Genomic DNA, 13,146 nt, shown 5'->3' with positions numbered 1-13,146 from the left:
TTCTTGCTTTTTAAAAGAAAAAAATGGTGTCACAAGAGTCAACCCTACAGTGAACAAAGCCCCTCTGTGCAACATGAGCCTACCCTGATGTAACCAAATTGGTTTGGCAGGATTTTCAAAAATTGTATACTCTGGATATCCCCTATCAGTTTTCAATTTCTCTGAAGACAACCTATAACACTCTCTACTGAAAAAGAAGCATACCACAGCATTAATTACCACTTCAGAATAACATTAATAGGATTTCATTTCTAATCCTAGTTGTACCTGCAGCTTGTAAAACAAAGTTGGTCTTCTAGAGCCCCAGTTGTTCAAGGTTCTTCATGCAAGACTATCTGTGGTTTCTCTGAGTAAAATGCAGCATCATCCCACTCACGTGCTGCAGATGAACACTTGGACATACAAAGGTAGATAGAAGACAGACAGAGAGGGACACCGACTAGTTGACATTGGCATGGAATATCTGACGACTGGATTTTAAAAGTTGTTTTGACATGGTTGCTTTCTGGTGCCTCATGGGTGAGGGGGAGAGAGAAGGGCAAGAGGAAAGACTGGGTGAGAGAAGGAGAGGGAGAAGAAGAGGGAGAGAGAGGGAAAGAGAGAGGAGAGACAATCAGTGAAAAAGAAGGAATGAAATTCAATGATAATGGGAGGATTGAGAGAGAGGGGGAAGCAAAGGTGGAAGGAGAGGGAGGGAGAGAGAGAGATAGATGAAGAGGAGAAAGGGAGGGTCAAGGAATGATGGAATGAGAGAGAGGGAGTGAGAATGAAATGAGATGTTAAAGAATACAAGACGGTGAAACAAACACCGCCAGCCAAAATAGGCAATAAAAATATTCAGTGTTAAATTGCAAATCTTTCTACAAAAGAAGGACCAGAAAAGAATAAGTCTCAAAATGTGTAAAGGAAAATTTGGCAAAAACAGTTAACACTGAAAATATATATTTGAACACAATGAAAGGCATAGGTACCCCTGTATATATATGAAAAAGTCAAAACCTGAAATTAAATTGGTATGTTTGTGGATAAAATTCATTAAGTAGGTAGTTAGCTGTAGGTATCTTTCGCCATTGGAGAGACAAAGAGAGAGAATGTGTGTGTGAGTGTGAGAAAGCAAGTGAGAGAGTGTGAGAGGGAGAGAGGGCATGATTCTTCCAGCCCATTGACTGATAGAGCCGTACATCAGGCTGGGAGACGTCAGTGGGGGTTGTTTAGCAGCTCCCCACTGGGACCCGCTGCCTCCGCATGTCTCCAGCAACAGGATTTCCAGAGACGTCAGCTCCGCACTGGAAATTGGATGAGAGCTGGTTTGAATATCCAAATTTGTATTTTAACATCATTCAAAGTCCCAGGCTTGCTAACCAGTCCTCCTCCTCCTGCCCCCCCACCCCCGCTCTGCCTGGAGTGGTTCACCCCAGTAGGGTTTACAACAGCTACCGAATGGGGAGCTGGCAGCCAACTCTGCTGGAGTGAACAGAGGCAATTAACGCCCTCCCCCCACCCCCCCAAGGAGGTTGAGGTTAAGAGGGGATGGGTGCCCCCGGATACTGTCTGCCTGGCAATGCCAGCCTGGCCTCCTGGCACTGCCTGCTGGGCATCAGGCAATGCCAAGGGGATGGGGTCTATTGGGGGGGGGGGTGCCATGGGGCAGGAGCCCAGTGAGGATGGGGGAATCCCACTGCCAATCTGCATAGGAATTGGTGGCAGAGGGAGGGTGGACGTCAGGTGGGGTGGATATCGGGGCTAACCCGGACAGGTCCAAGAAGCCATTGAAGGGGGAGTGGGGGTTTCAGTAATCCAATGATCGGGAGTCTCTGTACTGGCCAGAGGTCAAGTTGGCCCGCGATTGTGGGGCCACTGCAAAATTCCCCAATGTTGATGCTGACAGATCAGCACATGTGTAGTTGCCCACTCAGCACTCTGCTGTCAGTCTCTCCAGTGGGAATAGGTCCCACCCACAGATTTTCAGAATGTGTCTCTCTGAGGCACTCTTGGTACTCAGAGTGTGGGAGATTCATTTTCAAAATACCACTAAAAAAAAGGAGTTATTCTCATTTCTACGCGAATTTGGCACTTAGAACTTTTTGGGAGAATCGGCCCCAAGGGAGAGAGAGAGAGAGAGAGAGATGTGGTTATACAGCTTGAGGGCCACCATTCTGCATCAAGCATGAGATAGACACTTGTTTCCTTACCCTATGAGCTAGCACAGCTCATACAGGGATTGAACCCATGCTTTTGGCATCATTCGGCATGACACTCTAACCATCCAGCTAACCAACCTCCAAAATTAATCAAGAAAATGATGCATCAAAATAATTGTTTCTGCTATAGAGGTAAAGAAATGAACCATCTTAGTGTGGGTGGTAGCAGTCCAGGCTGCCAGGCTTGGAAGGCCAAGATACAAGAGGAAAGGCAGGGAGAGGAGAGTGAATGCTGAGAGAGGACAATAGGTTCATGGTCCATGGAGCCACTACCACATCCACAGGGCAGTTCCTCAGCAATCCTAGCAATGGTTGGAGGACAGATTGCTATGAGACCTTGCAGGTTCTCTTGTATACTGGTATCCACAGCTACGATGCCAACAGCCTGAATCTATATGGTTACAAACTCAGCACATATGATTTCAGTTCTTTTTCTACAGGCTGGCCTGTTACAATCTTCATCTGAGCCCTCTGCAGCAGAATTCATGTGTAACCTTGTCCTGTGGTGAGCTACTCCTGTCCTTGGCTCCAGGTCCCTCAACTGCAGACCTCACCCCTAAGCTACCGGTTGACAGCATCTGAGCTGGTTGTTGGACTGTGAGAGAGTGAATAACAGAGATCCTCCTTCATCACTGCCTTCCTGATCTTCCAACAATGCCTGCTCAGGTGGCAGCTCTTGGGTAGAAGAAAAGAGAAAGGCACAAGGGTTGAATTGTGGTGATGGAGTTGCCTGGGCATCATCTGTAGTTTGGAAATCAGACAGGAACGAGAGAAGAAGGATGAATTATATGAGTTACGTCATCCTCCATTTTCTGTCCTGCCACTGGCCCCAGCCTCAGCTCTGGTTGCTCCACTGATGTTCCCTCCATGAGGCTGAAGAAATGCCTCTCCCCCGCTGGTTAGCTTCTGCTAATTCCAGTTGTGTGGTATCTTCTCATTGTAAGGGGGACAGAAGTTTGGCAGTGCAATGTGTTTGGGCAAAGTGGCTGGCATGGTTGAATAGCTGGCTGTGTGTGTGCAACATGTGAGAGTGAGGCTTGCAGCAGTGTCAAGACTGTGAGGATGAGGCAAAGCAATGACTGAGAAGTATGAGGGATGGTTGATAAAGATTGTTTCTGGGGGAGTGAAGCAGAGTAACAAATAAACTGTGTGTAAAACTACTGAGAGATGGTGGCACAGTGGTTCTGTTACTGGACTAGTAATCCAGAGGCCCAGGCTAATAATGCTCTGGGGATATGGGTTCAAATCCCATCAAGGGAGCTGGTGAATTTAAATTCAATTGATAAATCTGGAATTATTAAAGCTAGTCCCAGTAATGGTGGCCATGACAACTATTGTCAATTGTTGTTACAAACACACCTGGCTCACTAGGAAATCTGCCAATCTTGCCCAGGCTTGCCTACATGTGACTCCAGACCCAGAGTTACATGGTCCACTCTTAACTGCCCTCTGATATAGCCTAGAAAACCACTGCAATTAAGAGTAATTAGGAAGGGGCAACAAATTTTGGCCTTGTCAAAAATGCCGACATCCCCACAAAAGAATAATGAAACCAAAAAAGTTGCAAGAAAATGTCATTGAAAGATGAATTCACTGACCTTCACCAATCTAGTGCCACATTCAGATCCTAATGCAGTGATCACAATAGCTACATGTCCTCTCAGAGTTTGTCTGAAGGGCCTCCTTATCCAGTGGAAAGAGAACATCTCTCTTACTGTCCACCTCCTGCAGTAAGGCTCAGAATCCACTCTCTGTTGTGGCATTAGTCAGCATTTCTCCTGCTCTTAACTTCTTCCCAGCCACTTCCAACACCTACTCCAGCCAGAATATATTAGCCCTTTTAAGCGATGCAAGCTGGCTTTAAGTAAAGCAAATTAGTTGTAAGTGGTGCTACTCTCACACAAAACTGAGCCCCTTGCTGATACAGAAAACAGCACATGTCTGCATGGTGTAAATCAGCACAAGACATGACCGGAGTGAGTTAATCATGCATTCTGCTCCCTGAGCCCGGTTTCAGCTGCTGTTGACGTTTATTTGGAGGAGCTTTTTTAGTTTCTAAGACAAACATAAAATAAAGGAGCAGATAAGTGGAGTGAAAATTCCACAACAATCCAACAGTATGGAGTCATTCACTGAGGAAATCTCTTGATTTCCTATCAGGCCAAATCATGCTGGTGTGAAGATGAATTTTCTAATGTTAGTCCTAAAAGTGCTTTCCTTTCATTTCAACCTGCTTCACTTGTTTCCCCTTGCTTCACCCCACAGTGCACACCAATCTAGTAATTCAGCTTAACATTTCTTCAACAATTGTGCAAATATCCTATAAGTCACCTCCAATTGGAAAAGTCCTAAGTGCCTTCGTTTTGTTTTCTCATATAACCCTGATTGATACCAGAAACAACCCTGTGATTCTTTTCAACACATCATTTACACATTAAACAACAAAGCTATTTGGCAAATGGAACTAAACTCAATGTCCAAAGTGCACTCTGACTACGCGACTGTACATTTTGATCACCATCTTCTCTGACCTACACCAAACAGTGTTGTCTATATCAATCAGTATTCTACTGGCTTTATTAATTGCTGCTGAATATGTTTAGCATCAAGCCAACTACGTCTACTGGGTCTCTCTTGAACTTCACCCTTAATATTTTTGCCAAGACTATTCAGAGACTAATTTGCCTGTTCTTTGCATGTGCCTGCTTCAAATCTCAGCTGACATCATTCCGTCTGCTTCCATGCACTCTGAGCTGCCTCTCTGGATTCCATTATCCCTCCTCGTTTAGATGTTGCCTGGTATGGAGGGCATTAGCTTTGAGGAGAGATTGAATAAACTGGAATTGTTCCCCCTGGAAAGCCCGAGACTGAGGGGCGACCTGATAGAAATTTATATGATTATGAGGTGCATAGATAGGGTGAACAGTTGGAATCTTTTTCCCAGGGCAGAAATGACAATTACAAGGGGGCACAAGTTCAAAGTAAGGGAGGAAAGGTTCAGTGGAGATGTGCAGGACAAGTTTTTTTTCACACAGAGTGGGGTGGGGGGATCTGGAATGCACTGCCAAGTGAGGTAGTTGAGGCAGATATGTTAGCCACATTTCAGACTTATCTGGATAGACATATGAACAAATAGGAATAGAGGAATATAAGCGGTTGGTCTAGATAGGAAAACATGATCGGTGCAGGGGGGAAGGCTGAAGGACCTGTTCCTGTGCTGTACAGTTCTTTGTTCTTTCAGCTGCAAAAGTGATCAGTTTGCATTGAGGTTCTGAATTCATGTCATTCATGTAAATGATAAACTGCAGTGATCCGAAACTGAGTTCTGGGTTACTCCACTCAGTATTTACCTCCCCCTGCTTGGACATAATTCCTATAAAAGTGAAATTGATTTCACTTTTAATTTGTTTGTTACTTCATTTTGGGCCGCATTTGATTTGTCTAAGCTTCTTTAGTTTGCATATATGTATCCTGCATTCTCCAAATTACACCTTTAGAGGTGTTCTACTTGTCTTCAACCAAATTGTCTTTTTTTTCATTCACTCATTCAATGTGGGCATCGCTGGCAAGATCAACATTCATTGCCCATTCCCAATTGCCCTTTATAAAGAGTTGGTGAGCCTCCTTCTTGAACTACTGCAGTCCATGTGGTGTAGGCACACCAACACTGCTGTTAGGGAGGGGATATTAATAGGGGCACAAAGTGCAAGAGCAAGGAGGTTATGTTGAACTTATACAAGACATTAGTTACACCTCAGCTAGAGTATTGTGTACAATTCTAGGTGCTGCACTATAGGAAGGACGTGAATGCATTGGAGAGAGTCCAGAAGAGGTTTACAAGAGTGGTTCCAGGGGTGAGAAACTTCAGTTTTATGAGGCTAGATTAGAGAAGTTGGGAATGTTCTCCTTGGAGAAAGAAGGCTAAGAGGAGATCTGGTTCAAAATCATGAAGGAGCTGGACAGGATAGGGAGAAACTGCTCCCGCTTGTAAAAAGGATCAAGAACGAGAGGGCACAAATTTAAAAGATCTGCAAAAGAAGCAAATGTAATGTGAGAAAAAAACTTTTTCACATAGAATGGTTGGGGTCTAGAATACACTGCCTGGAATTGTGGTAAAGGTAAGTTTAATGAGGTATTCAAGGGAGCATTAGATGATAATTTGAATAGAAACAATGTGCAAGGAAATGGCACTAAATCGTGATGCTCGTTTGGAGAGTCAGTGCAGATACAATGGGCCAAATGGCCTTTTTTAGAGCCATAACAATCCTGTGATTCTAGGATTTTGACCCTGTGCCTGTGAAGGAATGGCCAAGTCAAGATGGTGTGTGGCTTGGACAGGAAGATGCAAGTGTTGATGTTTCCATGTGTCTGCTGCTCTTCGCCTTCTCGGTGGCAGAGGTTATAGGTTTGGAAGGTACTGTCGAAGAAGCCTTGGCGAGTTGCTAGAGTACATTTTATAGATGGTGCACACTGCTGCCACTGTGCATTGGAGGTGGAGGGAGTGAACAGTTAACGTGATGATTGTGGTGCCAATCAAGTGGAATGCTTTGTCCTGGATGGTGTTGGGCTTCAATTTGATGGAACAGGACATCAATGCTGGGCCTTGGGTCGAGCTGCGCTGCCTGGATCTCATTCGTCTTGCCTGAGTCAGAAGGCCAAGTGAGACAGGCTTGGAAAAGAATTCATGTAGAAAATTGGGCACCGAAAGGCAAACTGACACTGATTGCTACTCCGAGAAAGTTACAGCTCTATTGTGAGCAGATCTGTTTCTTATATCTTCCTGTCTCCAAGTTAATCGCAGAGATTTTCCCTCTGCTGGGGGATTGGCACATTGCCTCTCCTGTGATTAAATAGGCCCAGCCATCTTGATTCTCGCTGTGATAGGCTGGAATAAATTCTGGACATATAGTCTGTATAGCTGACAACCAAATTCCTAAGACAGTTATGCATGCACAATTTTAAAACTGCTTATGGGTAGGCAAAGAATAACATTCAAGAATTCCTTGAAGGCAAACCTCAGGAAATGTGGCACATGCACCATGGACTGGAAAAAAAATATACAAGAATGCACGACCCAGGGAACAATCTGAAGTAATGACACTGCTTCCTTCAAACAGCAAAGATTAGATGCAACTAAGGACAAAACACTAGCTAAAAAGACTGGACAGCCTCATTCAAAGCAGGCAATTTGCCCTTTCTCACATTTGGGATGCCAGGCAAAAGGGCTCCACAGCCATGTTAAAAGGTTTCCCAGCCACACAAAATGGCCATTTACAACATCGAAAGGACACCAATGACAATCTAGAACATAGCAGTACAGCAACACAGGAATAGGGCAGTTAGCCCCTTAAACATGTTCCATCATTCAATGAGATCACGACTGGTCTGTGATTGAACTCCACACACCCACCTATGTTCCATATTCCTTAATACCTTTGATTAACATAAAGCTAACAGCCTCAGATTTAGAATCGACAATCAATTTTACATCAATTGCAATTTGTGGAAGAGCTTCAAACTCATATGAACTTTTTTGCATTGCACTGTTTCCTAATTTTATTCCTGAAATGTCTGGTGCCAACTTTTAGACCATGCCCCCGGATCCTAGACTTTTTAACTGGAGAAAATAGTTAATGTATGTCAATGTATTTTCCTTTATATCCGGAAAACTTCAAATGCCCCCTTAACCTTCCAAATACCAGGGAATGCGATGCTACTTTGTGCCATCTCTCCTTATAAGTCCCGGTATCATTCTGCTAAATCTACACTGCACTCCTTTGAGGATTAATATATCGATCATAACGTGAGGTGCCCTGAGTTTCTCACTGTATTCCTGATGTATTCTAATCTGAGCTGTACACAGTTGAAGCATGACATTTACACGCTTGTTGTCCAGTCCTCTAGGTATAAGCCTCTGATTATTTTCTGTACCTGTTCATGAATTTTTAGTCATAAATGAAACAAGACCCCAAATCCTTTTGGACGTTCACTGTTGCTAGCCTTTCACATTTAGAAAATCATACCTAACTGCAAATACCCACCAATGCTCCATATTCCTTAATATCTTGGTTTTTTTCCCTTTGATGCTATTTCTCATCTACTAAGGCAGCCTCCCCCTCCCTCCCCACCCCCACCCCCACTCTCCCACATCCCCACTATTAATTAGTTTAAAGTCCTTGAGACTACCTTATTCATCCTTTCCATTAGAACCCAGCCTGGCTGAGGTAGAGCCCGCCCCAATAGTACACTTATCCCCATCCCAAAATTGGTGTCAATAATCATCCAAGAAAGAGAAACATACAGCATAGAGATAGGAGCAGGAGGAGGCCATTTTGGCCCTTTGACCATGCTCCGCCATTTATCACAATTATAGCTGATCATCCAACTCAATGGCCTAATCCTGCTTTCTCCCCATAACCTTTGATCCCATTCACCCCAAGTCCCCAGGTGCTATATCCAGAATACATTCAATGTTTTGGCATCAACTACATCCTATGATAATGAATTCCACAGGCTCGTCACTCTTTAGATGAAGAAATGTCTCCTCACCTCTTTCCTAAATAGTCTACCCTGAATCCTCAGACTGCGAGCCCTGGTTCTGGACTCCCCGACCATCGGGAATAACCTCCCTGCATCTACCCTGTCGAGTCCTGTTAGAATTTTGTAAGTCTCTATGGAACTCTTCCTCCCACACCATTCCTTCAGCCACATGTTCACCTTTATAACCTGCTGATCCCTATGCCCATTTGCAATAAGTTAATTAATATCAGTTTATTAGCGTAATATAACAACTGCACTGGACAATAAAGCCAAGATATATCTGTCAGAATAACAATGACAGAATAACATCCCCACGACCATCTGAACACCCTCTCTTTCCTCGACAAACTGAAAATATTGCATTGATTCTGATACACCTTACATGTTTCTTTGCATACGCACCTCTTATGGACCTTTTTATTTGTTTTGTCACCATTTGCTGTTTTTTGTATCGACAGTATCCTAAGCTGTCTCTGCTCATTTGCTGCTGAAACCCTCCTTCATGCAGTTGTTGTCTGTATATTTGACTGTCTGGCTGCTCTCCCACATTCTATCCCACGTAATCCTGAGGTCATCCAAAACCCTCCTGCCTGCTCTGCTCCTTACGATTCTCTGTGTGGTAACTTGCAGTGAGAACTTATTCTGCACTCAGGGACCTACACTGCCTCCAGTTCAAGCAACACCTTGATTTTAAAATTCTCATCCTTGTTTTTAAATCCTGCCATGGCTACCCCTCTCTGTCCCTGTAACCTCGTCCAGCTCCACAACCCTCTCTATCTCTATAACCTTCTCCAGCTCCACAATCCTCACTATTCCAATAATCTCTCCAACCGCCCAACTGTCTCGAGCTCTGTAATCAACCTCAGCTGCATTATTCTCCCTATCTCTGTAATCTCCTCCAATCCCACAACCCTCTCTATTTCTATAACCTCCGCCAGCCCCACAATCCTCCTGTCTCTGAAACCTCCTCCAGCCCCACAATCCTCCCCATCTCTGAAACCTCCGCCAGCCCCACAATCCTCCCCATCTCTGAAACCTCCTCCAGCCCCACAATCCTCCTGTCTCTGAAACCTCCTCCAGCCCCACAATCCTCCCCATCTCTGAAACCTCCGCCAGCCCCACAATCCTCCCTATCTCTGAAACCTCCGCCAGCCCCACAATCCTCCTGTCTCTGAAACCTCCTCCAGCCCCACAATCCTCCCTATCTCTGAAACCTCCACCAGCCCCACAATCCCCCGTCTCTGAAACCTCCCCCAGCCCCACAATCCTCCCCATCTCTGAAACCTCCCCCAGCCCCACAATCCTCCCCATCTCTGAAACCTCCCCCAGCCCCACAATCCTCCCTATCTCTGAAACCCCCTCCAGCCCCACAATCCTCCCTATCTCTGTAACCTCCCCCAGCCCCACAATCCTCCCTATCTCTGTAACCTCCCCCAGCCCCACAATCCTCCCTATCTCTGAAACCTCCGCCAGCCCCACAATCCTCCCTATCTCTGAAACCTCCGCCAGCCCCACAATCCTCCCTATCTCTGAAATCTCCGCCAGCCCCACAACCCTCCCTATCTCTGAAACCTCCCCCAGCCCCACAATCCTCCCTATCTCTGAAACCTCCTCCAGCCCCACAATCCTCCCTATCTCTGAAACCTCCCCCAGCCCCACAATCCTCCTGCCTCTGAAACCTCCTCCAGCCCCACAATCCTCCCTATCTCTGAAACCTCCTCCAGCCCCACAATCCTCCCTATCTCTGAAACCTCCTCCAGCCCCACAATCCTCCCTATCTCTGAAACCTCCACCAGCCCCACAATCCTCCTGCCTCTGAAACCTCCTCCAGCCCCACAATCCTCCCTATCTCTGAAACCTCCTCCAGCCCCACAATCCTCCCTATCTCTGAAACCTCCCCCAGCCCCACAATCCTCCTGCCTCTGAAACCTCCTCCAGCTCCACAATCCTCCCTATCTCTGAAACCTCCTCCAGCCCCACAATCCCCCTGTCTCTGAAACCTCCTCCAGCCCCACAATCCTCCTGTCTCTGAAACCTACCCCAGCCCCACAATCCTCCCTATCTCTGAAACCTCCTCCAGCCCCACAATCCTCCTGTCTCTGAAACCTCCCCCAGCCCCACAATCCTCCCTATCTCTGAAACCTCCATCAGCCCAACAACCCTCCCTGTCTCTGCAACTTCCAGTAGCCCTACAAGCTTCTCTCTCTCTACTATCTCCTCCAGCCTCACAGCCCTCCCTATCTCTATAACCTCCTCTAGCCTACAATCCTCCCTTTTTTCTATAACCTCCTCTAGCCCCACCAGCTTCCCTATCTTGGAAATCTCCTCTAACCCCACAATCCTCTATATCTCTGTAAGCTCTTCCATCCCTATAATCCTCCCTATTCAAATCCCAGCTTGGTCACTGTCTGTGTGGTGTTTACACCTTTTCCCAGTGCTTCAGTTTCCTCCCACAGTTCGAAAGACGTGCTGGTTAGGTGCATTGGCCATGCTAAATTCTCCCTCAGTGTACCCGAACAGCCGCCAGAGTGTGGCGACTCAGGGATTTTCATAGTAATTTCATTGCAGTGTTAATTTCAGCCTGCTTGTGACACTAATAAATAAACTTTAAATTGATGCCTCTATTAATAAAGCCTGGAATACCATATGTTTTATGAACTGCTATCTCCAACTGTCCTGTTCAGTGATCTATGTAAATGTAAATCCAGGTCCCACTGCTCCTACAGCTCTTTAACAAATGTCACCCCTTATTTAATATTGTCTCTCCATGTTGTGTCTCCTTAAACCTCACCTATTTGGCCAGACTGTTGACCATCTGACCCAGCATTACAAAATGTGATAGATTAATCAATGAGAGTGGCAAAGATTTGAAATGGAATAACTCTGGTGTCCTTTGTCCTTGACCAAGTGAAGCTATTGACAGGGTAGGTAGGGCAATGAAGGTGTGGCTGCCACATGCCTGAGAGACTCCAAAGGGAGGGGGATAACTACTCACTTTCCTCGGGAGCCTGGTCATCCCACACCTTCCACATCTGCACGACAAAGAAGGGTGTCCAGCACACGATGTAAGCCAGGACGATGACGAAGGTCATCTTGACGGTCCTGATCTTGGCGCGGGAGATGATCTTGATGCTGCTGACCCTGGAGAGCATGAGGCCACCGTGGGCCGCCTCCGCCTCCCGCTGGGTCTTCAGCTTGACGTTCTGCCAGATCTTGAAGCTGATGAGGGAGTAGCAGGCGGTCAGCAGGATGACGGGCACTACATACACCGACAGGGTGAACCAGGTGACGTAGGCCCGGGCCCCCCACGGCTCGATAAAGTCCCCCCAGCAGTCGTAAGCCCCCGGGCCCACCTGCTTGAGGGAGAAGATGAAGACCTGGGGCAGGCTGAAGAGCAGGCTGACTAGCCAGGAGCACAACACGTAGGCCCGGTTGGAGCGCTGCTGGAGAGACTTGAGGGGCTGGCAGATGGTCAAGCAGCGGTCGATGGACATGACGATGAGCAGGTAGGTGGAGGCGAACATGCCGACCACCTGCAGGTACTTGACCGCCCGGCACAGCAGGTCTGGCGCGTAGAAGCGGAACGTGATCTCCCAGATGAGCTGCGGCAGCACCTGGAAGATGGCCACCACCAGGTCGGCGATGCTCAGGTGCTTGACAAAGAAGTACATCCTGGAGGACTTGTGCCGGTTGGAGTAGATGGCCAGAAGCACCCCCAGGTTACCGCTCAGGGCTAGGATGAGGATGATGGCCAGAACGGCCACCTCCACTCTGGCCACCAGCTCGTCCCTCACCCGGGGCAGGGCTGAGTTGTTGCAAAGTGAGCTGGCATTGCCCAGCCAAGCGCCGGATGAGATGTTCTGCAACCAGGGCTCTGTGTGCTTACACAGCTGAGCCATCTCCAACTCTTATCTCCACCTTCAGCTCCTCAATAACTGATTTAGTTCATCCTTCACTTTCTTTCTGCATGCATAGGGTCCTGATGGCTCTGTTTGCCTCTCTTCAATTCTCTGTCTCTCAGTCCTCTGTCCAGTTTCTGCAGGGCATGAACCTTCTCCAAAATGATGGACCAGTGGTGCTAATGGAGCTATCCCTCCACTGCCTTCTCTCAGCTCCCCATCTGGTCACAAGCACCCAGGAAGTTTGGTCGGGGCACCCACTCTGCACACACTTGGCCGACAGTCCATTTCACGGAGGGTTTCAGCCAGCCCGTGTTCTGAGAGACTAAGAGAGGAGGGGTAATGGTGGGGCTGGAAAAAACATAACAACAGCACAGCAGGTCAATATGTGAATCAGACAGACCCATATAACTTGCAAGATTTAACCTCATTCACCACCACCCCTTCTGCTATGTACACACACATAGCAGAAATCCCTGCACTGAGCAACCTTTTTAAAATCCCCC

At 46.8% G+C, this 13,146-nt stretch overlaps 1 protein-coding gene across 1 annotated transcript in view; it reads right to left on the bottom strand.

The window, feature by feature from the left end:
• Nucleotides 1-13,146, bottom strand: part of LOC145339598 (mesotocin receptor-like) — a 37,798-nt gene that overhangs the window by 23,759 nt on the left and 893 nt on the right. The window contains exon 2 of the mRNA XM_080184099.1: nt 11,737-12,991. Coding sequence (XP_080040225.1) covers nt 11,737-12,640 — 904 coding nt within the window. The 5' untranslated portion in view covers nt 12,641-12,991. The remainder of the gene's footprint in view (nt 1-11,736; nt 12,992-13,146) is intronic.

Source organism: Carcharhinus amblyrhynchos, chromosome 3 (genome assembly GCF_965287045.1).
Source record: "Carcharhinus amblyrhynchos chromosome 3, sCarAmb.v2.hapA, whole genome shotgun sequence".
Lineage (NCBI taxonomy): Eukaryota > Metazoa > Chordata > Chondrichthyes > Carcharhiniformes > Carcharhinidae > Carcharhinus > Carcharhinus amblyrhynchos.
The sequence above is the reverse complement of the archived record's forward strand: the minus strand, read 5'-3'. Positions and strand labels throughout refer to the sequence as shown.